Raw genomic sequence first — 27,832 nt, forward strand, 5'->3', positions numbered from 1 at the left:
ATTGATCTCTGATTAGCCTTATTATTTTACATTTTTACCACCACCCCCACCCTCCAAAAAAAGAAAGAACTTTTTTTTTTTCAAGCAGGTTAATAAAAGTTTTAGCTATAATTTCACACCAAAAGTACAATTTATACTCAAATATAAAGTGATCTGATAATAAACTGAGGCATTATTTATATGAAAAAAAGCATTCTCCTTTACTTATTTCCAGGTGTGATGTTAGATATGATATCACATTTGTAAATTGCTACAAAGAGGCAGTTTGGAACTGTGAATCTCAACAAAAAAAGGTAGAAACCTCACAAATAGCCAGAACAGGGTGCACTGGCTTTATAACTCCTAATAAGGATAATGCTATAAAAAGGAACAACTGTACAGTGAATATTTTAACGCTAGGCCCTGAAAATAAATTGTTAATTTCATGTTTGCTTGCTATGTGGAATAAATGAAGCAAGATAAACAAACATCTTTTTTTAGGGATATTGCCAAGAATGCTCTACTGCGATGGCGTCTGTTCATTTATTGGACTTTCCTTGGACTTTTTGATGCAGTTGTGTTTTTCTTTGGAGCCTACTTCCTGTTTGACAACGCCACTGTGACTAGTAATGGACAGGTATGTGTTCATAAAAATCTGAGGCAGAGAAAGGATTGTGGTTCCTAATATCCTACAAATCACAGTAAACATTTATACCTTTTTTTCTGAAGATTATGCTTTAAAAGCTACCTACCTACTTTTACCAAGTTTGATATATATCTGTATATACTTATATTACCTAGTTATTATGCTTGATTTCGTATCATACATTAAATTTTCCTTTTTATTAGTTAAAAATATTGTGTTGACTGAGCTTTAAAAAAATTGATTCTGAGAAACTAATACAAGCAGAAGCATAATTCACAAAGCTAACAAACCATGGCAAGGATCCATATTTTTTTAAGTCACTGGAATTTTCAGCCCAATGAGATTTAAAAAACTTTAGGTTTTGAAAAAATTTCAGTGTTAAAATAAAGGTTCTTTTCTATGCGCAGTGATTTTGAATTGACGTTTAAGTAACATGACTTCTAAAACAGCCCATCTAGTTGCTCTTGGCTCATTTGCTACTGGGGGTTCAGAACAAGTACAAAGTCTCACCCCTCTTTCACTATATGCAGGTGCAGGAAATTGACTTTCTGACTCAGAGTTTATTTAATAACAGTACATAAATGATCAGTAAATGCAAGCAAATACTAAAAGAAACGATGCATAACACATATAGCCCATTCTAAACATAAGGAGGCTGATTTACTAGCATGGCCCTAACATAAACTGGGTTAAATAACACTGAAATTAGCCAAGCATGTGCTTATGAAATAAGTAAGCAGTAATTGGGTTTTCACTTCATTTGGCTAGTTCAAATGAATATTTGTGTGAACATTTTCATCCCCTTCAGTAAACCAACCTTAGCATATCACCTAATAAAATACCAAGGATTTCCCAGTTATCTTTATAAAAGCAGATTCATTTCCCATAGTATTCTAAACATTAAAGTATTTTAATTTTTGGTAAAAGCATGTATTAATGTGTTTGTTGTTATAATTGTGTAGCAATTTTCTGCATAAATAGGGTATGTATCATAGCAAAGGACAGTAACAAGTGGATATATAACTGGAACTATATAGATTTTGCAGTTTTATGCTACAGATGTTTTGCCTTGATACACATCGCTTTCAGTGTCACACCTTCTGGTTTATGTTCATAGTTTTGTTGTGCTGTGCATGTTTATGTTTATGTTTCTTTTGCTTCTGCCACTGTTGCTTTCCTCAGATCTTGACAACCAACACCTATATGGTAAGGCGCCCACTGATGTGTTATGCTGTGCAGTTCTATCCAATCTCCTACTAGACTCTTTTAGATAGAAACCTTTTTAAATATTACCTTTATTTGCATCCGCTTATGGAGTGTGACGTAATGTAGATCATTAGCTTTTCCCAAAACGTTTAAAAAAAAAAAAAAAATAGTACAGAAAATATTTATAGCGCTAACAAAACTGCTGCATGTAAGACAGACCATCCCTAAGCCTGTAATTTGTAAATTGGTAGCTGTACATGGACACCTGAACATATACACCTTTTGTTCAGGTGTAGTTTACAGTTCTCAAACTTTGACCTTGGCTATTCTTTAACTCCTATACAGTGTCGTCTTTTCATTGTCTTGTGTGTTAGTTGTTTTACTTAAAATACCAGTCATATTCATAAAAATGTATGTATAAACTTTTTTTTTGCACTTTGGATCTAGCAGGGAAGGGTTTAAACCCCTTATGCATAAATAGATTTTTTTGGCTTTGAATTATTGGGAACATTTACCTTTACTTGCTATATAGGAGATACTACAGGAAGCTAGAGGAAATCTCTCATAGTAAGGAGCTTTCCCCATTTGTTACAGAAACAAGTTTGCCCACTTCTAGAACCTGTTAAACTCTTACATTTTAGGTCCCCTCTCCTTCTTAGTAATAGAAGTCACAAATATAAATAGTAGTACCGGCTAAAGCTTTACTATGGATTGATGCACAGATCTAGAATCATTACACAAAACGCACAAATGTTTAATGGTACAGTAACCTGATTTAGCTTTCATAAAGCAATATTACGTCAATTATTTTATCAGTCCTAAGTACCTAAATAGGTTCTATTTAAACCATATTTGATGCTGATTACAAAAGAAAAGAATAAAAACATTTCAACGTTTAATTTCAAATTTTTTTTGGCTTTGACATTTTTATAGATGCTGGGAAACTGGACCTTTGGAACACTGGTATTCACTGTCCTAGTATTTACAGTTACTCTTAAGGTAAGGCTGGAAACTTTCAATAACTGTACTAAAATGTACCTGAAAACAATAAACTGTATGTTATACAGAGTCATGTTCCCAAAACAATGATTTGTATTTTACCTTTGTAATACACATTTCAGGATGGCATAAATACAGATATTTAGCATTATGTTGGGACTTTGATATTGGTGTAGTAGTTAGAATAAACCAATCTGTCTTTAATTCTGTTTTAAATTATCATTAAGTATCGTTTGTTAGATATCTGTATTTAGTCTGGAAAATGCACACACCAAATTAGAGTAAATTTTACCTTTCAATATATGGATATCTGTAAAAGAGAAACATACACAAGATAAAAAAAAACATTTTGTGTAGGTCTGAAGCAAATATTCTGGCCAGATCAAAAAATGTAATGATAAATTAATGTATTAGATGATACTTAAAGAAAATTAGGTGAGTGAAATGTGGGCTGCCATTGTTGAGAAATTTGTCTGGCTGTAGATGGCTGATCTTTTCATCATTGGCCTTGGGGAGGTACACAGATCAGGTAATCTGCTTTTTCAAATAAATTAAACTAAAGAGTCAAAACAAAGAAATGCAAGCAGACAGCTCTTTGTTGCAGTAGGGACATGCTATGTCTTTGCTGCAATAAAACAAATTTACCTGTTTGTTTTTAATCTTCTGTGTACAATCCCAGCATATCCTTTTATGTGTACTATTTGTAAGCACTTTTAGGCTTTCAAACACCTCATTTAAAACACCTTTAAATGCTTGTAAAAATGCCCATAAATGCATTCAGACATGTTTTGGGAATTTTTAAGCATTTAAAAATGTCAGTGTAGACTTAAGCCTAAGGAAACGTTGTAGTTATTTTGTAGGGACACATTAGCCAGATTATGTTTCTATTATAGATGTAAGTAAAGAGTAGCCAAGTTATCCTTTAACACGGCAGGCAAATTATAACTTTCTACAAGATCAATTTAATGGCTTTCATGTAAAATGTTTTTATTTATTTCAGCTTGCACTGGATACCCAATACTGGACATGGATCAACCACTTTGTGATCTGGGGATCACTTGTATTCTATATAGTCTTCTCTTTGCTTTGGGGAGGGATTGTCTGGTAAGTGATTCTTCTGGGACATTATGGCTTGCATTGTTACACACAATACAGTTATACAAAGATCAGTGTAAAGTAGGTAGGTATAAGGGTATATCATTTGGCAAAGGGCAATAAGCAGAGTTCACCCAATAATAGTCTATATTGTATATTTCTAACGGCTCTTAATCTAACAAGATGAGAAATCTGCTGCTTGCTATGAGGGTTCAATATTTTTTAATGCCCACATGGTGATTTTTGATATTTTCCAAGAAATAGAATTGTTTGATTGCACCTTAAATTTTATCTCAACCATTGTTATATTTTTTTTCTCCGTTACTTAATTCATTTTTTTATAGTGGGTTCTGACTTCAGGCCTTACTGTTGGATGTAATTGGTTAATGAACATTTTGCATGGTGCCCGTTTGGCAGTAAACATACATATGAAGTCTAGTATTGAACAGAATGCCTAAAAGACACAAATAAATTATTAACGTTAACTGTTCTCTAGCTGCCATTCTATTATTCCGAACTGGTGTTGTATTGCAGACACTCCCAGCTGCTGTGTGTGCTGAATGCCAGAAGCCAACTCTCATAAACTTTGTTATGTATGGTACATTGCTACACATTTGGGAAAACAAGTAATACAAATGTGCAAAGCGACACAATGTTTGTTATTCATTTTTTTAGCCTGCATTAAAAAATGACAGCTAGACACTGACACTTTGTTTTGTAAGAGATTTTTATTTTTAGTTTGTATTAGCTTTGTATTTCATTTTTTTTTATTATGAATATACTACAGATTTTAGTAAAGTCAGACCTAGGTGTTCAATTATGTAGAGATTATAGCTCCATGTAACAGAATAAATATAAAAGTTGTAACCAAACCGCAGTACATCTGTTTTGTTTACATTTTAATAAACACTGATGCTGGAACGGCAGTTTTATTGATCACTGTACAAGTATCTGTTGTCGGAAACTGGAATACAAGCAAGGGAACTGTGATGGCCACAAGCGGCCCCTGAGAGACGGTGTCCCAATGTCTGTAGGGAGGTCGAAATGGGGTATTTTTAGTCTTTGAGTTAGCACTGGTGTGTTGCATGAAAACATTATTCATTACATATTTCCAGTTATAATTTTATTTTTTAACATCCTATAGCATAACTGGAATAATGCGTCATGTGTTTTATCTTTATAGGCCTTTCCTCAATTATCAGAGGATGTATTATGTGTTTATGCAAATGTTGTCCAGTGGTCCTGCGTGGCTGGGCATTATACTCCTCATTACAGTCAGTCTTCTTCCAGATGTCCTGAAGAAAGTTATATGCAGACTGTTATGGCCCACGGCCACCGAAAGGATACAGGTAAGCAATATTATCAATATCACACATGCTAGGTAGAGGCAAATAAAAAATAATAATAAACTTAAAAATATTCATTTTATTTCCTGTTGTTGTCTGTTGCAAGGAATTTATTTTCATGTTAGTTATTAAAACATTGGTAATGTATTCATTAAATGAATACTTTTTATGCACTTTAAGGATTAAATGTAACTTGCCAGGAAGGTGTCTATCACATTCTTGGCTCAGATTCAGTGTAGTAAGTCTGCCATTGCCTGACTCCCGGAAACCAAACTACTCCTGTTGCAAGCATACGTGTGTGTACGGTGGGCACTGGAACTGACCCTACCACCAGGAATTAGGCAGTGGCAGCCTGGATTAGATTTTCTTGTGTGCCAGGTAACAGCCATTCTCATGGGTTGCATTTAAATATATGACCTGTCAGTTGGTACTGTTTTGCTATACTTTTTTTTTTAAAGAATAACAAAGATTTTTTAAAATGCAATAAACTAGCAATAAATCAGAAATCATATCTCTACATTTATAAAACTTGAGGAGACCTATAAATATGGACAGTGAGGGACGTAGCCAACAGTGGGCTCCCCTTCCGCACTTACTTGGGGCTAAGGGGAGCCCGGGGACCTCAAGCAGCAGCACACTTTGAACCGGGGACCTCAAGCAGCAGCACACATAGATTTTTAAAATATAGGTAAGAAATGAATGCATGTACGCATACTCACCCTATCATAAAAAATTACCACTACTGAATCACTGGGCAGGTTTTGGTTTTCATTCTCTTGCCTAGGATAGAAAAACTTATGTACACACACATTATTGTTGCCTGAAACAAATGATAGTCTTGAATGAAAATCTAGCATGTGTACAGCAATCCCCTGTTGTCATTTCGCAGATCCCAAAAGGACCGACCATGACATGACCATGTCATTTCCTTTGGTGGAGAACACAGCAGGGTGCACCATTCCTCCTCCCCCAAATTGTGTACAGTGCTTGTCTGCTCTGCTTTCACTGGAAAATATCAGGAAAAATTGTTTTCAGCAAAGAAAATTTACCATCTGTACTTAGCTTAACTCTAACTTCATTGGTTTCTATAGGCAACATCTAAATACTATTTGCCTTAAGTTTTATAGTGTAGATAGAGCTCTGAAAGTCAAAGGGAACATACAAGGGACTGTGCTGCATATGTGTAAATTTTATTAAATGGAACATTCAAGCCAATCTTATTAGGCAGTGCGTGTCTGAGACATTGCACAGATTTAGTAGCCTGTAACTGAATTACGGGTGGTCAGATTAGGTAAAGGTGATTTCTGTTTGTTTGCTGTTTACTGCACTTTGTTATACATATATTACATTCAAGTTACAGATGACCTCATAACTCTGAGCTCATTGTCACTAACAATTACTGCAGTTGCGTTAAAAACATGGCAGCAGATTACCAAAAATAGAACAAAGCTGCTTTTATTTTCCTAAGCATTAGCATGTAATTCTATGCTTTTCTCTGGTGTTGTGTGTTTATACGGGTTATAGAATTTTATACACTTCTTGCTAGATATGTACTCGATTCTAATGAGTCAGTATTCAGGTACTTTGTTTGCTTCTAGCTTTTATGTTCTCCAAGTGAAAAAGCATCATATGTGATTTGTAACTAATATTCTATTAGAGAAAAAAAGCTCAAAATGTGGGTTGTGTGCACATGTACAAAATTATTCTATTTAACTGTAGTCATGATACTTATAAATAACAGTCTAATACAAAAAAAACTTGTCAGCAGGGCAATAAAATAAAATATTGCAATGTACTAATAAATTCACTTTGGGTGAGACTACATTAATTCTCTGCCCAGGCACAGAATTGGCCTAATCCAGAAATAGATTTAAATCAAAATTGCTAATTGTCCTGCAAGAATTAAAAGGGCAACACTACTTTAGATGATATACCAGGAAAGCCTTCCAAATGAAAAAAGTAGTTATGTCTTCTGGCCTGACAGTTTTGCCTCATGCACACCTTGGTCAACCTTCACTCATCTATATTAGCTGGGCATTGCACTATGGCAGACACCTGGCTATATTTCAGATGAAAACACTGCCAGCATTACATGGGTCGGGCTGTACAATAGGGGCATCCGAGGTCAGTATATAAATCTTTGCAAGTAATGTAGGTATTCACACTCACCTTTTGAGCTTTTCTCTTCGTACACTGCACTAATATGCATTAGCAATGCTTTAGTGTTTAATAAAATGTATCCCTTGTGTTTCTTCTTCTTCCTTCTCCCTTTGCTGTCTTCTACTTGCTTTGCATAAATAACTGCTGCCTTGCTTACACATTGCACGTGGGCATCTGCTGCCATCTTCTGGGAAACTCACAGACTAAACAACCGTGCCTTTCTGTTGAGCAGTCCACCATCTTTATGCTTTCTCAGACCACAGGCAATATAACTTTCTAATGGATCTAAAGGTGATACTTTTTTCTGACTTTTGCATGATCATTATTTCTTCTGCAGACACATGGGTCCTCCTGTCATTCATTTTCCTGGTTTATGTTCCTGCAATTTATGTCATTGAAATATAAATATAAGTAATTCTGTATTAATATTTAGATGGGAAATAATATCTATTCTAGTTTGTGATACAGTTGAGCTTTTTTGGCTTTATTTTACATAAGACCATGCTGTTGGGAAAACAATGGTAAAAAAGTGCTGTTGCTTTTAGCTACACGCCAGATTCCAGTTGCCCTTTTCTGATTCACATGGAATAGAAATGAAGGCTGGACAAAGGATGCCAAATAGAGTTTGGCTGTCTGATACAAAAAACAGGCATTTGTTTCTCTAGTTAGAATAAATAAAATTTATGGTTATGCAGTAACCCTGAAAGATTACACATCATATAGATTTTTTAGGGTAATGTTGAGGTCAAAAAGTGGCACAAGTGGTTTACTAGGACAGCTATTCTCAAACAAGGCTCCATGGAACCCTAGGGTTCCTTCAGAGGTTGCTAAGGGTTCCTTACACTGTGGTTGATTGGCCTTGCATCTTATGATTCTGGCAAACGTCCAGGTTTAAAGCCATTTGGCCGATTCAGCAGCATGACACCAATGATCTTTTTAGGTGTGTCTGTATTCTGTCCAGAACTGTAAGGGGGCTTACTTTTCACTGACCCTTTGATTCGTTCAGGAGTTCACTGAGATCTAAAAAACTTTTTGATGATATCTCTGGAGTAAAATGGTTCAGAAAGGCTGTTCTATAATATCATAGTACTGTGCTTCTAGCTGAAAGAATGAAAACATACTCTGTTACTGATCTCCAAGCCCTTAAAATGACACAAGACAACTACCTAATGTTGAATATTCATGAAAATCCAATAAATATTATAATCTATATAATTAAAGCAGAACTAAAGCCCTTTTTTTATAAAAAGAAAAAAAAATCAGGCAGGCGCTTTATTACAGAAGAGACAGGCAATGTCCATTCTGCAAAAAAACTGTTCTTACCTGTCTGATCACTTTTTTAAAAATATTCTCACCTGTGCCCATTCTGTCGAGAGCTCCATCATCTTCTTTTTTCTCCTCTTCTTGGTTTCAATCTTCTTGGATCTTGATTGGCCAGGCCGGGGTGACATAACTCCCATGCAGTCACACGGGAGTTCATTTAGACCCAGGGGAGGGATGCACTAAAGGACAGAGTAAAATAGGTTTTATTGCAGAAGGTAAGTATGTTTCATTTCAATAAAGACCTGACTGATCTAAAATTTTGAAAGTGGAACTTTCAAAAATGTGTAGAGCCAGCTTGAGAACCCTCACAATCTGACTGATTAATTAGTTTTGGAATTGAAACACATTGTACTTACACAAAGACATAACACAAAGCCAATATGTTTTAGGGAAAGTGGACAAAGTGGAAGCTAAAACTTTGTTTATTTTTATTTTATTTTTTTTTATAAAACTATTTTTGCTTATAGTATTATCACATGGATCTGTATTAGGCTACGTACACACGTTCAAGGATCTTTCACTACAAAAAAATTGAAAGATGCATGAACGAGAACTGTACATACAGCACTGTTCTGCTCTATGGAAAAGTGAGGGGAAGAATTAGCGAACTTACAATTATATTATGCAACATTTATTATTAGCATTATTGGTATGATTACTAATATTGTTATTAGTATTTGATTATGATCCCCAGCTTGATTTTCATAAGTTATGATTCTTCATGTTGTTCTTTTTAGTCCTGATGATAGGAGCCCTTTGCCCCGGAAAAACACATGGGTTTTGTGTATAGTCTTTTTAAACAGTCTAAATAGACTTTATTTTCTATGATGGAGATTTCAATTCCAGGTCCATTCCATGTCACAACCCAGTGACCTTCATACTATTGGATTGCAAAAAGAAAATTTCAGTTTGGTTTATCACCTATGCACTCCAATAGGCATACACTGATGGGTGTCTCTTGGTAGTGGCCTGTTTAATGCAGAGAATTGGGCTTGGTGAAGTAGCAGTAAAGGGGTAAGAAAGACTATATAGCACCAGGTTTGATTATTGGTACATATGCTTCCTTTGCTAGCTTTGCAAACCTTTACATCAATAGTCCCTATTTAGATTGATCCTCATTATAATTTTTACATTTCTTAGTAAGAACAATAAAAGTCATTCCTGTAACTTTGTTTGTTATTAAGTGGACACATCCATTGTACTCAATTACCATGACACTTCAATGCTATGATGGGTGTACCATATTTTAGTGGCCAACAGCCAGAGCAGTACATCAGAGTCTCATCATTGCACGTGGGACTAATAGACTTGGCTGCAAAGTACAGCAAAATCTTTGGAGGATTTATATGGCCTGAGAGCAGCACTTTTATTTTTGCTTGCTTCTTTTCTTTTACAATTTTGTCTCTGTCTTGCACACGATTTTTCCTGAAGCAATCATTTTGCAAAATCAATCTCCATGCTTGCTTTTTTTATTTATAATGAACTAACCTGATAATTCAATCATTTTGGGCTGTCATCTCGATCACAATGCAATGCTTGCCTTTAGCTACACTATTCATAGCTCATTTAGAGTTTGTGGTTGTCACAGGAAGATAGAACTCAATAAGACATTTTTTTGTAATTCCTTAATGATATGATATGAGTACTATGGTAGACACAATGATTTTATCATTAAATAAATCTTTATATCATCTTTATAGTAAAATATTTGGAAATGGTCTGTCTGAAAACAGAAGACTTTTTGCTACTTTAAAGGCTATAATAAAAAGGGTATAACAACATAATTTTTTTAAAACATGATCAGAAAGTGTATGTATGGCTCAAACTTTTTTCTTTTTTATTAGTTTTTGATAGATTAGGAATGGGCAAAACCTCCATCAGGTAATTTGTCTTCTGGTTACACATGAGAAATAATAGGAAATCTCCCCAAAGTGAGGGAAAGCCTCTGCTTAGATAGTTGGTACTGGTTTGCCCATTCGGAGATTTCCTCTTGCCTTCTGTTCTGGTGACAAACCATTTGAATTTCCCCTCACTTTTTTGGCTCAGTGACAATAGTTACCAGGACAAAAAAGGCTAAATCTCCTAACCAAGGGCACAGAGTATAAAAAGCCTGTCAAAGGATATAGCTGTTTATAATATGCAAAACTAAAAGAAAAAGTTTGCCATTACCTACACTTTTATTTGTTATCATAGTTAACGTTTATGTAAAGCCAAAATCCTTTCAATAGTTTTTGATAAAGTAGAGAAGTATTGGAACTCCTATTGGGTTTTTACTTCTCTCCGGGACTCCATTAGGGGGATTTACCTACACTTTCTGTCCTGCTGACAGCAGTTACACAATTCAAGAAAATCTGCAACAAAGACACTGGAAAATGTGCTAATTCTTTATCTGTTTCTTGAGTTCCCTTTAAGAATAGAGGCAAACATCTTGCGGGGTTCCAACCCTTCACCACTCTATACAAAATTATAGAAAAAAGTTTTGACTAACAAAGGCTTGCTGGTCACCCTGTTGGACCTTGCATTTTTTTTATAATATGCATAATGCAACAGCAGATGTTGTAACATGGAGGTGAGTGGAAAATCCAAATAAGAAGAAAACAAAAAACACCCACTATTTGAGTATACAAGATATAAAAGAAGCTGGAGACTGACCTAACCCACCAGGTACCACAAGTAAATGTCACTTGATGCATATATAGCTCTCTCCATGTGTATAAATTCAGAAGTGACACCCAGAACATATCTTAGTGTTCTTCCTCATCCCTACAGCAGACATTGAAACTAAAGTCGGGCATTGAGGGGCCACTTCTGGAAGAATCCAGTGCTGTAAGCAGATAAGTGCAGCAAGCTCACTCGATAGGTACCGTATGAGATATGTATGATCATTATGTTTTTCTATTGGTGTGCTGACTCTCAGTATTTTCCTCCAAATCTTTTTGCTATCACTGTTTTTTATTATTATTTTTTATTAATGTCACAACGTGTATTTTACTATTGGAGGTTGTAAGTATGTTGGAAAATGTAAGTAATCAATTATCTGTTTTGAAATGATTTGGCCTTCCGCTAAATATTTCTATTACCCAAATGAATACTTGTGTAGGCAGGAAATCTTGCCAGAAAATAATTTTGGGTTTCATATATGGAAGTGTGGAACACACTGTGTTGCTCCACAGCAACCAATAAAACGTTCTTACGTCAAGGATGTTTTTAATTGATTGATGTTGGGTAATAGACTAAGGTTAAGTTCACATCAGAGGGAAGGTTACAGTGCATTTACCACTGCCTCTTGGGAGACACTAATAGGTAGCATCTCCCTGCAGCTGCTCTAAAGAGAATATGAATGAATAAACAAGGGCGGCAATGAATGGCACTAGTGCTGCTCACTGCTGCCATCCGTGCAAATGGTCGTTCTTTAGGAATCGGCGCTGCTAATGTTTCAGCGACAAGGCACTGGCTGTGCAGGATCACTGAATTACAAGGTAGTTCTGAACCTTCCTTAACAGAGATAATGTTTTACCTTTCATAAACGAGGCCTGCTCAGCTACTCTTATTGCTACAACAAGCTGCCTTGAAGTGCTAAAAGTACAACTAAGGGCATTTGTATAACAATCTAAACGAAATCTAAAACCAGTTAGTAAGTGATGCGCAAGCCTCCTATCTTCCCTGTGCCAAATCCTCCTTCATTTGCATCTCACACACTCCCCTCCCAGACACTTCAGATCAGTTTTGGTTGTCACAGACCACTTATTTCACGGACTCCGGACCGCACATGCGTGGGGAGCTGTGTGTCACTTAAAGGGGAAGACACTTCCCCCAGAGTGATGTCATGATGACAGAACCCTCCCACTCTCCTAACACAGGCTCAGACCTGCCTCGGAGCTCACAACCAGCCCACCACCCAGAGCCTGCGATCTATACGGGGGACATGGTCTGCGGCTCTGGCCGGTGCACCCCCCCCAGCAAGGTCCTACTCCTGATAAAATATATAATGACATGTACAAAAAGGGGAATTAATATACTAAATACTTTAATTATTTAAACAAATTATATATAGGTAAGAGAATACAATGTTCTGGTCTTTGATGGTGATTCTTTAAGAATTGACAAGCAAATATAACATAAGAAACTATCCAGTGTTGTAAGTTTGGGACAAGAAAAAGACAGATGATGCATTTACCTAACATAATTTTAGTCTCTTTGCCACAGTCTCTCAGTCTTTATGATTAGGAATTCTTATTGAATAATGCCATAAGTATATTTCTGGGTCTTTGTGCTAGTGGAATTAAGACAGATCACGCCATCTGATGGACTCTGCTATATACATAGTGATGCCAAACTGTGCAGTCTTATGGATTTAGCTGGCATGGAATGAATTATTTCCTGATTCTATTAATGCTAGGTGCTTGTGTGTGGTAAAGACCCCTTTGCTTCAATACTTTTAGCGCCTATCCCAAACAAATGGATAAGGACTTTTTACTTTTCTCTGGCTTTCCTGACAATTATATTTAGTGTTGGCCAGGGATTTAGAAAATAATAAAGACCATGGGGAGAATACACTTTCATCCAGCAAACTTGGAATGGATTTCCTATAAGTCTTTTGCTATTTGTTAGCAAATGTTTCCAATAATTTTTTATAAAGTTTTAAAAATGCCTGAAAACATAATCCCAATAAAACTCAGCAAAGAGCGACATAGATGTTTTCCAGCAGTTTAAAGGCAAGCTTAAAATTCAAACATGGGCTTTAAAGCCTCAGGTTAAACGCTGGAGAAACAGTTCATGTAGACTCAGCCGTATATGAATAATCTTTGTGATAAGGGCTACCAGGCTGGGTTCTTCCATCTGGGTGGGTGAAATTACTAATATTCTTGTTCAGTTCATACAATGAAAGACAAAATACCTAGCGTTTCTGTTTTCTAACTTGTGTTCTCTCTCCACAGAATGCTTCCAGCCTGTCTCAGGACCATGTTTCTGAGTTCACGCCTCTAGCCTCCATGCAGAGCCCAAACTACCAAAGCAACGAATTCAACAGTGCTGCAGCCAGCAGGTCTAATTATTTTTCTAAAAAAGTGATGCTTACTCACTGGCAAGGCAATGATTATTTCCACCTTCCATCCCTCTTTGGCTATTCCAATACCCGCTATAGCTCCAGTACGGGCTCATACCTCAGCCGGTCAGGGTTGGAAACATCCGTGTGATAGATCACCACTGCAGGCCTTTATGAACTCTTATTTTACTTTAAAAGTTAGAAAATACAGCAAAATGATTGTTGTAAAAACAATAGCCTCTTGGATGCCGACCACCACTGTTTAACATTAGGAGAGATTGCTTCTCTCTGGGCCTGGAAGGCTTTTGGTTTATTTTTTTAAGCACTGCAGCAAAGAACAATCTTCACAGTCTGGCACTGTGTGACTGAGAGCACTATACATTTTCCTTGTTACCTGTTCAGAGATCTATGTGGTTTATTAGTCACGTCTGCTTTAGTTGTTTTTATACTACTGAACTGAGTGTGAATGATTTCTATTATATGTTCAAGTCAAAAGGTAGCTGGTGAATACAGCATAGCGTATTGTCTAACTGAACATCTTGTTCTTTTTTCCTCCTGTGCTGGTACCAAAAGAACAAGCTGGTGTTTCCCCTGTGTTCATTTCTTTTCAAGAAACTCTGTCTAACAGTCATGTCATTGTAAGTTGCCAAATATATATTAGTCGTGTTCCTCCTACCAATAGTTCCTATCTGGATTCCTATTTGTGCTCATGTGTCCTTTAGCATTTACTGAGGTTGATTTAATACAACTGGAGTATAAAAAAAAAGACTGGTGCTTGAGTGGGCATCCATGGCAATAAAACTGATGTCATTACCACCATCAAAGAATTTTCACAGGTAAAAGAGTCATTTTTTATACCCAAAATCGCATGACAAAGTAGTGCTAAATTACCATGATCTCGAATGAAACCTCTGTCTGGGATACGTAAAGTGCAAACTTTATCCCTAATCTGATCGTTTCCCTAAATTTGAACCTACTCTAAAAACTGTTAATTTGAAACAAATCCCAGAGGTAGTCCTAAATCAACCCCTAAATCTGTCCAAATTGCAAAGTGCATGTCCACCTAAAACTTTATAACTTTTTTTGGGGATATTGGGGAAGGATTAGAGCCTCTCAGATTTTTCCTGCAACTAGAGACTCCATTTTAGAGATTACCTCTCACTGTCACATTGACCAGGTTTTGAATAAACTGGCAATCACTGCCATTTACCGGTACTGTCAAATCAATAAAGTCACGCCAATACATATCACCAGAAAGCAACAGGCCACAAAGATGATTAGTGGTGGTCAAAAGTGTTCACTACTTTTGAAAAGTAGCTGTAATGGCGTCATGTATACCACTACTGCAGATGTGGAAGTGGATGGGCCACATACAACACTTCCAAAGATAATCAGTTATTATTATTATTATTATTATTATTTACTCCATTCTAGTGAAATATGGCACAGCCATAAAAGCACTCATTGCCACCATATAAAAAAAAATCTCCATTTTATAAATCTAATTTTAAAAAGTGATACACTATGATATGGCAACTTGTTTTTTGATCACCGCTTCTTCAAAAAATTCAGGAAACTCTTCCAAAAAAATCCAATCCAAGAGATCCAATCTTTCCCCACTTTATCTGAAACTAAAAAAATATAGTTTGGGTAAACATGCATGTTATCATTTTTCTTTAATAACATGACCACAAATCATGTTCTAGAGGGGGAAACGTTCATAGAGTGGGTCCCTCACTTTTTGAACAATTCAATATACTCAGTATATGTCTCTATTCTTTTTTTTTAACTCCAGTTCTTAAAAATTAACCCCTGTGCTTCTTCCTAGGATAGTTTGATTATAAGTGCCGTTATAACTGCAGGAAAGAAACCTATGAGATAAGTCTGCTTTGTAAAACTGCATATATTAACAGAAAAGGAAATGTCCAGCTAAAGGTACAGTCAAAATGTAAAGAAAGCTTACTATACTATTGCTAGCATTATGCTTTATGCTTTGGTTAACATTTTACTATTATTAATTTTGTTACTGATTAAGCTAAATCTGGTCTCAATTGTACACTACAGATAAAATGCAAACTAACCAAAAACACATAACATATGCTTGAATATTTCCTGAATCATTTGGCTATATATATATATACTATATACTATAAAATCAGATGCATCTATGATATTTTGTTGAGTTTCATTGGAGCCTTTATACCCTGCACATTTGGTAAAACCAGAAAAAGTTTGTTTCATGGTGTATACACTGATCAGCCAAAACATTAAAACATCCTGACAAGTATTGTGAAGGTCTTGTGCCACTAAATAAGTTCTGATCCATTGATGTATGCACTACACAAGACTTCTGGAGGTGTCCTGCAAACCAAACTGACACAAGTCATATTGCCTCCACTGCCTTCTTCCCATCCTACTACCTAGTATTGTATAAGTTGTATAAGTTTAAAGAAAAAGTGATTCATTAGACCACGTTACCTTCTTTCATTTATTTCTCTGTTGTCTGATTTAGACACTCATGTTCCCATTGTAGGCACTTTTGGCATCGCACAGATCTTAACATGTGCACATTACATGGACTTCTGCTAACCAGCAAGCTGCTATGCATGGTGTGTTCGGACATCTTTCTCTCATTGCTAACAACACTTTTTGGGGGGAATTTGTGGTCCATTAGCTCTTCTGTAGAATTAGACCAGACAGACTAACCTCCCCCAACAAAAACATCAGTAAGCCTTAGGTGCCCAAGACCCAGTTCATCGGTCATCCTTCCATGGATTATTTTGGCAAATAATCTGAAGCTGGCTTTAGCCATGGACATTGTGAAATTCACTTTGATAGTCACCTAATAAATCCCACCCATTGACAGGTGCAGTTATAATGGGATAATGTTATTCACTTCAGCTGTCAATGTTTTTAATGTTTTTGCTGATTGGTATATTTTAAGTTACATATAACGGACAATAAAAAGCTTTAACCTGTTAGCTAATGACTAAGGTCATTCAGGGACAATAGAATAAATCATTAGGGACCACATCCTGGCGGTATCCCAGCAGATATCTTGTCAGCAGTGGCCAATACACAAACCTTTATTAGCAGATAGGTCTAACCGTCATTCTCTGTACATAATCTACACAATTACATGTAGCATTCAGGCCATCATAGACAACTAGGAGGTAAATAAGATGTGCAACCATGTGAATACTGTCAGTTATCTATAACAATCTCCAGATCCTTAAAAACTAATGCTTTGACTATAGAGCTTACATTGAGGATGTGTGCTGTATACATCTAATGCAAAGACCAGGGTAAAACAGTAGCAATTGGACAAACTTTTTCAACCAGCCAGAATGGAGAACCAACAAATGAGCCTTGAGCATTTCTCGCATTCTATTGACATCTTCCAATGTCTTATGGCACCTATGCTCATGTCATTGCATGTTTATGTTGGTTCGGTTTAAGGTTGGCACAAAGATTTTTTTTTTTTTACCTAATATTCAGTAATAGCCTATTGTGTACAAAGTAACTAGAATTACATTTTCCAGTATGCCAAATCTCTTAATGATGCAGATTAATATTGTACCTACTTCTGCTTCAGCTCAGTGCTATTAAAAATGTATAATACTTACTTTTTAGAAAAAAAAAAATAGCCTTTACATCATTTGAAATATTAATTGTGTTTGGCTATCATTAGCAAGTATGCTGCAATTAGTTACGGCACAATTTTACTGCTCTAGTGTAGTCCTCATTGCACCTATCTAGTAGTAGAAAAAAAACACCATCTAGATACTGAAATCCTGATCTGTAGTAGCAGGCAAATTGTGCACTTTATTTCTTTTCTTCCTTTGTACACATATGACCTTTTTTTTACCTACCTACAACAATTAGAGACTCCCTATTTGTTCAAGATGAGCTCTGTCTGTGGATACCATAAATACTTTTTCACTGCCCGGTTTTTGGATTGGATGTTCTAGATTTAATATTAAATACATAGTGCTTATAAAAGGTCTGTCAGGCTTATTTAATTCTCACAAGAAGGAACAAAGTGCAGCATCTCATGACAACCAGTCAACATATGCTTTACTAAAGCTAGTTCAGTTCAAGATGGATCCTGATTGGTTACTGCAAGTACTGGAATTTGCACTATTTTTCCTTGCACTGTTCTGTTAGTTACATTTTTATTTATATATAAAATTCTGATGGCATATCTATGTTAAATTTCTTTTTTTTTTAAAGACAGCTTTTTCTGTGTAATATTCATTTTATTGATGATGTCCTAGACCTCCTATTTCCAGGTCCCATATGGAATTGTTTTTTTCAATGTGTGGCCACTTTTCTTTAGCATTTCATAGCTGTATATATCTTTAGTAGGGATAGAAACTCATGATTTAAGGAAGCTTTAAATGCTTTAATTGCCCAAATGCACTGTCAATAAGAAACAGGCAGTGGAGGGGTTGGACAAAGTGGTAGAAGGGAGCATCAAACACTGGACCACATTAGCTACTATTTATCTGCAAGGAAAACAGAAAAGGTGTTTGTGTTAAGCAATCCAAAAAGCTGCTCATTTTGAAACAACAATATTATGGCTGTCCATTAGACCAGTGTTTTTAATGTATTATTGTTTTGGTTTTTTTTTTTTGGTTTTTTTTTTTCATTACAGCACATATATATCATTTTAGTTTTTTTACAGATATTCATTTGTGCCTAGACATGCCCCAGTTGTACCCTGAATCCTGTGGTTCTTCATCATCTCTGTATGTGAAGATGGCCATTCAATGCTCTATGCTGGGAACACAATAATGTTCCTTGTGCCTGCACATTTTACAATGTTCTCTGCTGTTTCAGTCTTTTTTGTTTTTGTACTACATGTACAGTGTTTTAGAAATAATTTCATATTGTGTTTGCAAATGGCAGCAAATGATGTTTCTAACTAAAACCTCTTTTTTGACCAAAAAGAAAATATTGCTTACAATGAAAATCCTGATTTTCACCAGTTATTTTGTATGTTTAAACATTTCTTTTTTTCCTGTGACTAAGTAAACTGCATACATTCAAGTCTTTGGGTGGATAAACGTGTCAGAAGCTATGTTGGCACTGTATGAAAATATCCTCAAAAGTACTGTCCCTTAAATATGTTTGGTATTGACTTGTTTTGTTGACATGCTTGAAATAAAGTGAGAGGTTTATTATTTTTAAAAATGCATTGTGTTATTTTTTTCTTAAACATGCATACCATCACATAATAAAACTTTCCATACAAGTCCTTTTTTGATGATGGTCCAGAGCCAGAGATACTAAAAGTTAGTTCAACACATATGTAGATCAACAACTGTGCCTGACGGCAGCTTTCACTGGATTTTCTGTCTACGGAATAATTACAACCTCTACAAGGGAATCAATTTATAATTATTTTTACACAACTTTTATCCAGGACTTGCGCAGCTTTCCATGTTATAACAAGGCCCACTGTAATAACCAAAAACATGACATAAATGGTTACAGTCACTAAGATCATAGACAGAGTGAGGATCAGACCAAGTAGAGCATCCATAGGGCAATAAGAAACTCCAAAAATCTAAAGCTTGCATTATTATATGCAGAGATTAACAGTTTCTATTATATTTATTTATAAAATATTTGTATGATCTCCTAATCCTAATCCTAATAAATCAGAAAAAGGACACAATTTATTTGCTGGAAGATGCTAATGAGCCTGAAGATGGGAATCTCATCTCTCCTTTGTTCTCAATGAGACATTTGATCACTGTTTGTAACCTTAACAGTTACTTGTAAAAGCATAGAAGCTATTGAGTTGTAAAAGTAACACATGAAAACTCAGTTCTTGCATTACAGAATTCAGGGAAATGCTATTTGTGTCATGTATCTGAATGGGAAGCCTTTGAAAACAATAGACGGGCTCTTCTAATGCTCCAGTCTAAATACCCTGGTTAAGAAGACATGATAGAAATCAAAATAGGAAACAATGGGTGGGCATATTGGTAACAGAGACAAAGTCAGAACATCAGCAACCTGTAGGCAGCGAAGTACCAAAGCATAAGGCAGGAGATAGACAAATGATAATATATGTCAAGATCAGATACAGAAATCAGAATCACTGGTATACAGCCCAAGGCCTCAACTGTCAATTGTAAGTGATTGTTAATAATTGATAACAGACATTCTCAAGTCTGAAGATTAAGTCATTGATTTTACAATGTACTGGAAAATCTTTTACAGGGAGCATGTAAGGATAGATCTAGTGATCTGCTGTCATTAGCTTGTTTTTTTTTAAGTTACTTTGCTTTCTAGATTGTCTGCATGCTTTTCTAGGTCATTGACTGAGTAGATAGTGGGTCATTGACTGATTAGTTAGTAAAGTCAGATAGTCAGTGATAACTACAGAACTTATACCAACTCAGCTCCCAGATTTCAAATATTACAAGGGTCTAAAAAATAGAACATTGATGCACAATGACATGGCCAGCTCAAATAATCTGATTACAAGATGACATGATAATGCTGAAGTGTGACTGGCAATAATGCCAATAAAGCTAAAAGCGTAGTGTACTGGTCCATAGAAAAGCCTACAGCAAGAAATTAGTAAATGCAGAGGTAGGAATGAGTAAACAACAACTTGTCATTGGTTTATAATGAGGGTTTATATACACTTTATGGATTGTTTTTGTATCCATGTAGATGGGGGAAATTCTTTTTGGTTAACATCCATATTAATTCATAGTTTGGAAGAAAAGATACATTTTATACAGTACTGAGTTTTTCAAAGACCCAAACTCTAAGTCTGTTATGTGGGCTCTGCATGGAGCAAATTTTCATCCAATATGAAACTGCACAACTCTGCTTGCTAAACTAGATGATTTACGAAGAACAGTACACATTATCATTATGTGGTAACAACAAGCAAGCATCGTCTAAATTGAAAAATCATTACAGAATGAAAGTTTCAGACTAGAAAAAGAATTGTAAACAAGGTTGGTTTGAAGAATCAACATGCCATCGTGTTCAAACCTGTCATTTAGTTAATATTCAAACCAGGAATAGAGATCAAAGCAAAAATGGTGACCGATTTTTACTAAGCTCCACGCTTTTGAATTTAGATACTAAGTGGCAATGAACTTTGGTTGAAATTCAATGATTCCACTGCTTTTAACAAAATGTCAACATCAACAAAGAGATGATGAGTGGAAATTATGTGTAATGCCATGTGTGCGGGGGAGGTTTAAAGGGCTAGTAATACCAGACATAGGATATCACTATCTGCTAGCCATTACATCCATGCTAAGGAGAGATCTCCCAAAAATAATGTTTTGGCTATAAAATTCAAGTGCGAGCAAATGGTTTTCAAGCATAACCAGCTTTACAAACTATAAAGTACTCTGTACCATATAAAGCTGGTCATGGTAAAATGTTTGCTTTTAGTGAAAAAAAACTGGGCTTGATCACCAGTATTTTTTTATTAACTCATCAAATGGAAAAAACATACTCTGCACAAATTCAACAAACACAAAGGCTGGATATGAAATTCTGGGGCAGTGTTGGGATGTTTTGCAGAAATAGCCCACCTGTGGAACTGTCCTACCTTGTAGGTTAGGCTTAGGCAGTGTTCTGGAAGGTTAGTATTACCAGTTAGGTATTGCATAGGTTAACTTCTGCCTCAAGTGAAACTAAAACCAAAAAATAAAAAAAATTGTGAACATTAGAGTGAACATTTGGGTTTTATATAAACCAATCTTACCTGCCTGTTTGCAGTCTTCTGTGGAACATGCACAGAGCTGCGATATCAGCATACCTATGCACATGCACAGCCCAGTAATCAAAATAGTTGAAAAGCCCAAACCTGGAAAAAGAATGGGTGGAGATGTGGGCACCAGTGAAGACATGGTGAATTTGCTTTCACTGCAGGTTTAAGAACTGCGTAGGGGGGTTAGGCCTAGATACTGGGTATATTAAAGCAGTACTAAACTTGTTGGTGGGTGGTGAGTTTCTGCCATTATCAGCAACTCTGCACAGCATACTTACCAATAATGGGACATACTTACCTGTGTGCAGCCACCCTGCAGTGATGACTGCGGACTTCCATGAAGACAGATGATCCCCTCGGGTCATTGGATGGCCACTGATGATGACGCACGCACAGAAGGTACATTGTCTTTGGCAGCTGTCAGCCAAGCTCTACATTACACCATGATATACAGCGTAGGATATCCTTTCTTGACTATTTAAACATGAATAAATCATAACGTTCAGGTCTTCAAGGATCACTGCTATAATTACTATATCCACCGCTCACAGTATATTAGCATGATGGTCAGTAAGAAGAATGTCTCTTACATTGCTGATCAGGGGGAAAGAATTTCCAATAAGATCATTGCTATCTATGAAACTGACCATACAAATTGCTCATTTCCCAGGAAACCCCTATTGAACTCTGGAGGAACCCTGTTTGAGAAACATATAGTTTAAATAACGTTGTAATGAAGCAGAAAGGTGCACCTGCCTTCATAGCTTACCTTTACAGGTGTACCTTAGTATCGGTGATATTCTGGGAATTGCCGCTAGGTGTCGCCCCCGAGTCATTGCAGTCCTATCTCCAGCATGCGCTGCTGTCCTGCTTTGCATCCTCTCCAACCTCCACTCCCCTTCACTGTCCACACCTCCAGCCAGCATCTGTATGGCCGGGCTGCTGGGGCACAAAGCTGGCTTGTGTAGCCTGGAACACTGCAGACTATCATCAGAGAGGAGCAGGAGGATCCAGCACTGTGCAAGTCTTCCTAGTGAGAGGTAAGTAGTGCCCTGCACATGTGTCTGGCTGCACACTGACAGCAGCAATATAGCCAGGCTGATCACACTATACCTGTGCACTTCTCATCCAAGTCACTGCACTGCATGCAATCTCCTGTGTCTCATCACACTTTGATGCATTGCTTATTTATTCAGTTTATGTCTCATCATCTGCAGACTAGACAACTATATGCTGACAATTGCTTTATGATTACTGCATACTGAACAATGATCCTGGTAGCACTGCAGGTGATACTACAATACAATCTGTGTAAATCCTCTCTGTATTCCATAGCATGCTTAGATTTCTTTAGATGATGAGGGTGAAGGTCTTATATATTACAGTAGTTATAGATCAATGTCACCAAAGTGAGATGATGGTGACAACTTCATTCAGTATCTGTAAAAAGATCTGTTTTGGTGTACAGATAATATTAGCTCTTAGACTCCAGTTGTGGCAGCTAAAGCTGAGAGTTTTCTGTTCACAGATGGATACAGCTATGTATCTGCAAGGCTTTTTATTATAATATATATTGGTAATGGGGCATGATATACTGTCATAATGTTGTATACACATTACAGTTAAGTACAAATTTTCACCCTGAGTAAATTGAATAACTAATGTTTAAACCTTTCCAGGAAATGCTAAGATGCCCAGTTTTTGCATTGTATGAAGTTGTTGGTTACCTTGAAATGCCAATTCACACTGATATGTTCTGGTGATGATTTTTCTATAATGTACACAACTTTGTGCAGTCTGTTGACAGTCATTGCACCCAGGCAGAACGCCGCAACAAGCACCATCTGTGTGTACCTTTTGAAATCTGCATTTTGCTGCCTTGTTTTAAATGGTAAACATAATCTGTTAGATTTCCATGGGCTGCAGAACTGAAGGTTGTGTGCAAAATATGAAGTGTGCTTTTTGGATGGAGTGGGTAAAGGTTTGCTCCTTGGGTTTATATTGCTATAATTTTTTGTGAGATTTTTTTTTTTTAGCATAGGGGCAAATTAAAACTGCTGTCAGTTATTTTGATCATTACTGCCTGTTAAGATGTTTGCAGTTTTCTAAATATCTATTTAGATATATGTACTAAAGATCAGCCTATACACTGTAACATGACTGTTGATGGAAATGATCATTAGTGTTTTCAGTGACAGTAGGAGTAGTTTAGTACATAAAGAGCTGTTCTTTCTGGATAACATGGAGGCACTCCATTGCGTCCTCCTCCATAGGAAATGGTAGCAGTTATTAGCTGTCGGTTGTTCACCAATCAGATGACTTAACATTGTTGGGGGGAAGTCAATCACAAATATTGTTGTGGGATGATGAAAGTTTAACGTCTGTACACTGTTTTATTGTATATTCTGTCATTATTCTTGGGGCAGTAGAGATGGAGTGATTTATTAAAGTTGAACTGATGTTCCCCTTGCCAATTGCATATCATGAAGCACTCCTGCCCACTGCGAACCTTCACAACTTGTTTTTTACCAATGTTTCCCTGGCACACTGGTAAAATGTTGGCTATGAGACCATTGTTACTTTGTCAAACCCTTTAGAAATGTGTCTGCTTGAAGTTAATGTAAAATGAAAATGGTGAAATTTTGAATCAAACCCATTGTGAGATCTGTGTTTAACCTCATTTTGTAGGAATTGAACATTTTTTCTCATTTCACATACTTTAAGTGCAAGTCAATGAGTAGGATAACCCACTGAAAACAACAAACTGATATGTTTGATATTATACCTAAACTGTTGTTTATATATATATATATATATATATATATATATATACTACGAAGAGCACTCTGTGGTGTCTGTGTACCATTCCTATATCATAACAAAATGAAAGATCATGTATTTAAAAATGTAGGTCATATTAAAAACACTGCAATAATAAATAGAAATCTATTTTTTTTACCAAATTACACTTTATGTAGAACTGTAGATTCAGTAACTCTGAATATAAGTTAAATTCAACAGAAAAAATGTGTACGCAATCTTACTCAGTGCATAGGGAAAGCTTGGCCATAGGGCTTCTAATATATTTTGCAGTGGTCCAGCAAACATATTAAAAAATGTTGACATACCATGTTGCCCGTACTATAAGTTGTAGGTATGTCATTCAGAGTAATATCAATCATATATTGAGAGTAATGCCTAATATTTTGTATAGAGTGCTCTGGATGCCAGATAACAACTCACTTAGCTGGTATATTGTTATGTTCTGGTGTTTCCTAGTGTAGCAGGACCTTCGATCACTTGGATTCATAGTAGGAATGGATGAATTACCATAGCAGACAGGTTCCTTCATAAACAGGTATACGCATTACTTGTAACCATTACTTACCGGTATATTTTTGTTTCTAAACAAATTATCCCTGAACTTCAGTTCACTACACTACAAAAGTGTTTATTTATATTAATTTGTAAATTACTTCAACATATAAAACATTTATTTTTTATTTGATAAATACATATAAACATGGTATAATTCCAGTATAATCATACATAATCAGACACAATAAAGAGTAAAATGTTGTATTTTGCAATTGGTTTTCACTTTACAAAAAGTTATTGGGGGGTTAAGTGATCAGATTAGAATATCTTTTACTTTTCTGTCTGTACTCTCCACCCATACAATCAGAGTTCTCCTGCCTAAAACCAAAAATTCATTCATTGGTTGTAAACACTTCCATTAACACTTAGCTAAAGTTGTGATACACTTACTTTAAGGTAAAATTGGTCATGTAGAGTCTGTCTGGTAATACGGGTTGTTGAGAAATAAAGAGTGATACATTGATGGAACTTGAAAGAGCTCAGGATAGGTGATATTGGGGTTCTAATGTTCTCTAGTAATTTACAGAGCTGTTGCCAAGAAAGATGTGCTGTCACAATCTGTTTAAATGTATCCTCACTCTTTTTATGAGGACCACATGATGTAAACATTTACAGGTAGTCCCCGGGTTACATACGAGATAGGGACTGTAGGTTTGTTCTTAAGTTGAATTTGTATGTAAGTCAGAACAGGTACATTATTTTAATAAATGCAATTAGGACGGATGTTTGTCTCAACATATTATTAAGCAGCATGGTGTCAGTTACTGTATGAAATCTTGTAAACTAATCACAAACAAAGCAAAAAAAAACAAAAAACCTTATGGAGCCTAGACATTCATTAACGTTTGGAGCAAGATGTGCTTTGATATGCAAAAAGAAACAACAGCAGAGTCTTGGTCATTTAAGAGTTACAAGAGGTTGCAAAAGAGCTCAGTCCTTAACATCACCCACAACCTCAGTTATGTTTAGCAAAAGATTTCTTCTGCAAGACATGGAGACGGCCCCTCCCCCCATCAAGCCTTTGTCCTGCACAGGAGCGAGCAGGGAAGCCCCGTTGGTATGTCTGATGTCCCTAATTCGGGACTACCTGTATTGGGTTCCATACTCATTTCAGTTTCTAATCTAAACCTGTTTTGTTGTAGTATACACTCATGACCACTTTACTAGGTACACCATGCTGGTACTGGGTTGAACTGCTTTCTGCCATATCTGTTAGTGGTATAGATTTAACAAGGTGCTCTGAACATTCATTTTGTTAGAAGTAGCATTTGGTACACTGCAATCATAAGGGGAAGTACATGATCAGCAACTAAAGTGGGGTGGGGCATTTAAGCAATGCCCAATTAGTAGTAGGCATACTTCAGTTGTATTTAGTGATTATTTGAGTTATTGTTGCCTTTCTGTATTCTCAAACCAGTCTGGCCAGTCACCTCTAACTTCGGCTATCAACAGGATATTTTCGCTCACTGCCACTCACTGAATATTTCTCATTGGACCATTCTTAGTAAAATCTAAAATGTGCATGAAAATACAGTTTTCTGAAATACTCAGACCAGCCCCTCTGGTATCACATTCAATGCCATGTTCAAAAACTTAAATCAACTTTCTACCCTATTTGATGCTTAGTTTGAACATCAGCAGGTCATCCTAACAATGTCTGCATTCCTAAATGTACTAGGTGGCTGCCATGTGATTGGCTGATTGGATAGATTTGCATTAACAAGCAGGTGAACAGGTGTACCTAATAAAGCGGGCGACTATATATTGAATTGCATGGCTGTGTACATATAATAAAACACTCATGTAAAGAACAAGTTGCTTTATTTCCTGTTTTTATAGCAGTTTTTGCATTGCACAGTAAATAAAGATATATCCACAAACCTGAGATAATCATTGCCAGGTATGGTTATAATTAGTTGTATCACAACCGATATAGGCCAGTTTATATATGACAAATGTAGGAACTAACGTACACTAAGACACCTGTCTCATACATGCAGTCAACCTGTCAACGTTTATGACCATCCCAATATTTTCAGTCTGATTCTCGTTATATTTTTATTGATAACTTTTTTAGAGTTTCGTGTTCCTCATGTATCACAAACTAGTTTTATTTGTATAATTTCATAGTTTTGTTTTAACTACCGGTAACTTATTTTTATGAAGTTAGTTTGATAGTCAAGCTACAAAACAGAAAGTGCCTTCGAACTAGAGAAAACCTTTCCATAGTGAAAATATGCAATACTTACACCTGCTGGAAAGTGTTATCTTATCTGCAGGTCAGGGTTACATCAAACCTATAAGCTAGATACTCTGAAGTTTAGACTTCAGCTGGCAGTATATTTGTTAAATAATTTGTAGTTTGATGTGTGCCGCCTTGTCTGTTTTTAGAGTTGCAACATGAGAAGTTAGAAAGAGTTTGTCTCCTTTAGAAAATCTTTTGATGTAATATATTTACATACAATTGTGAAAGATTTCCCCAGCTCTCGCAGGGACTCCTAACCACTGGGATCTAATTATTGGAACTAAAATACTGGAACTTCCAGTACAAAGGAAGTGAAAAGAAGTGTGTCCCAAGTAAACTATGCACAGACAAAATGTTGAGAGCACTTGATACAAAACCCAACTAAACATAAGTATTTTAAATAGATGTATTTATTATGCATATCCAGCAATAAGTCCTAGTATGTGTGGGCAGTTCTGTTGCCAATTTTGGGCTTGACCAATATTTCCAATCAAATTTGGATTGGTGATTAATCATTAATAGGTCCCAAAACATGAAACATACATAATTCTGCCCTTCTGATCGTCGTTCATGGATAGAAAGTTAAAGTAATTTCTAATGGATTTGGTCAAGTGTTCTTACACACGACCTTTGTACATTTGATTAGTGTTAACCA

General features: G+C 36.1%; 2 protein-coding genes across 15 annotated transcripts in view; both read left to right on the forward strand.

The window, feature by feature from the left end:
• The window catches only part of ATP11A (ATPase phospholipid transporting 11A), a 103,158-nt gene extending 84,162 nt beyond the window's left edge, over positions 1 to 18,996 (forward strand). Inside the window, exons 25-31 of one of the 8 annotated variants that reach the window (XM_072412152.1) lie at positions 481 to 616; positions 1,808 to 1,831; positions 2,765 to 2,830; positions 3,831 to 3,934; positions 5,109 to 5,274; positions 13,692 to 13,798; positions 14,372 to 18,996. In XM_072412152.1, the coding sequence (XP_072268253.1) occupies positions 481 to 616; positions 1,808 to 1,831; positions 2,765 to 2,830; positions 3,831 to 3,934; positions 5,109 to 5,274; positions 13,692 to 13,798; positions 14,372 to 14,423 (655 nt within the window). In that variant the 3' untranslated portion in view covers positions 14,424 to 18,996. Of the gene's footprint in view, positions 1 to 480; positions 617 to 1,807; positions 1,832 to 2,764; positions 2,831 to 3,830; positions 3,935 to 5,108; positions 5,275 to 7,633; positions 7,723 to 11,523; positions 11,615 to 13,691 lie in introns of those variants that run through there. The other 7 variants (XM_072412177.1, XM_072412187.1, XM_072412162.1 and 4 more) reach the window with 7 other exon arrangements.
• Positions 18,997 to 22,494: 3,498 nt separating this feature from the next.
• The window catches only part of MCF2L (MCF.2 cell line derived transforming sequence like), a 109,005-nt gene continuing 103,667 nt past the window's right edge, over positions 22,495 to 27,832 (forward strand). For all 7 annotated transcript variants that reach the window (XM_072412209.1, XM_072412303.1, XM_072412236.1 and 4 more), the window contains exon 1: positions 22,495 to 22,594. The gene's annotated coding sequence lies outside the window, so the exon portion shown is untranslated. The remainder of the gene's footprint in view (positions 22,595 to 27,832) is intronic.

This window comes from Pyxicephalus adspersus, chromosome 1, assembly GCF_032062135.1.
Source record: "Pyxicephalus adspersus chromosome 1, UCB_Pads_2.0, whole genome shotgun sequence".
In the NCBI taxonomy this organism is placed as follows: Eukaryota; Metazoa; Chordata; class Amphibia; order Anura; family Pyxicephalidae; genus Pyxicephalus; species Pyxicephalus adspersus.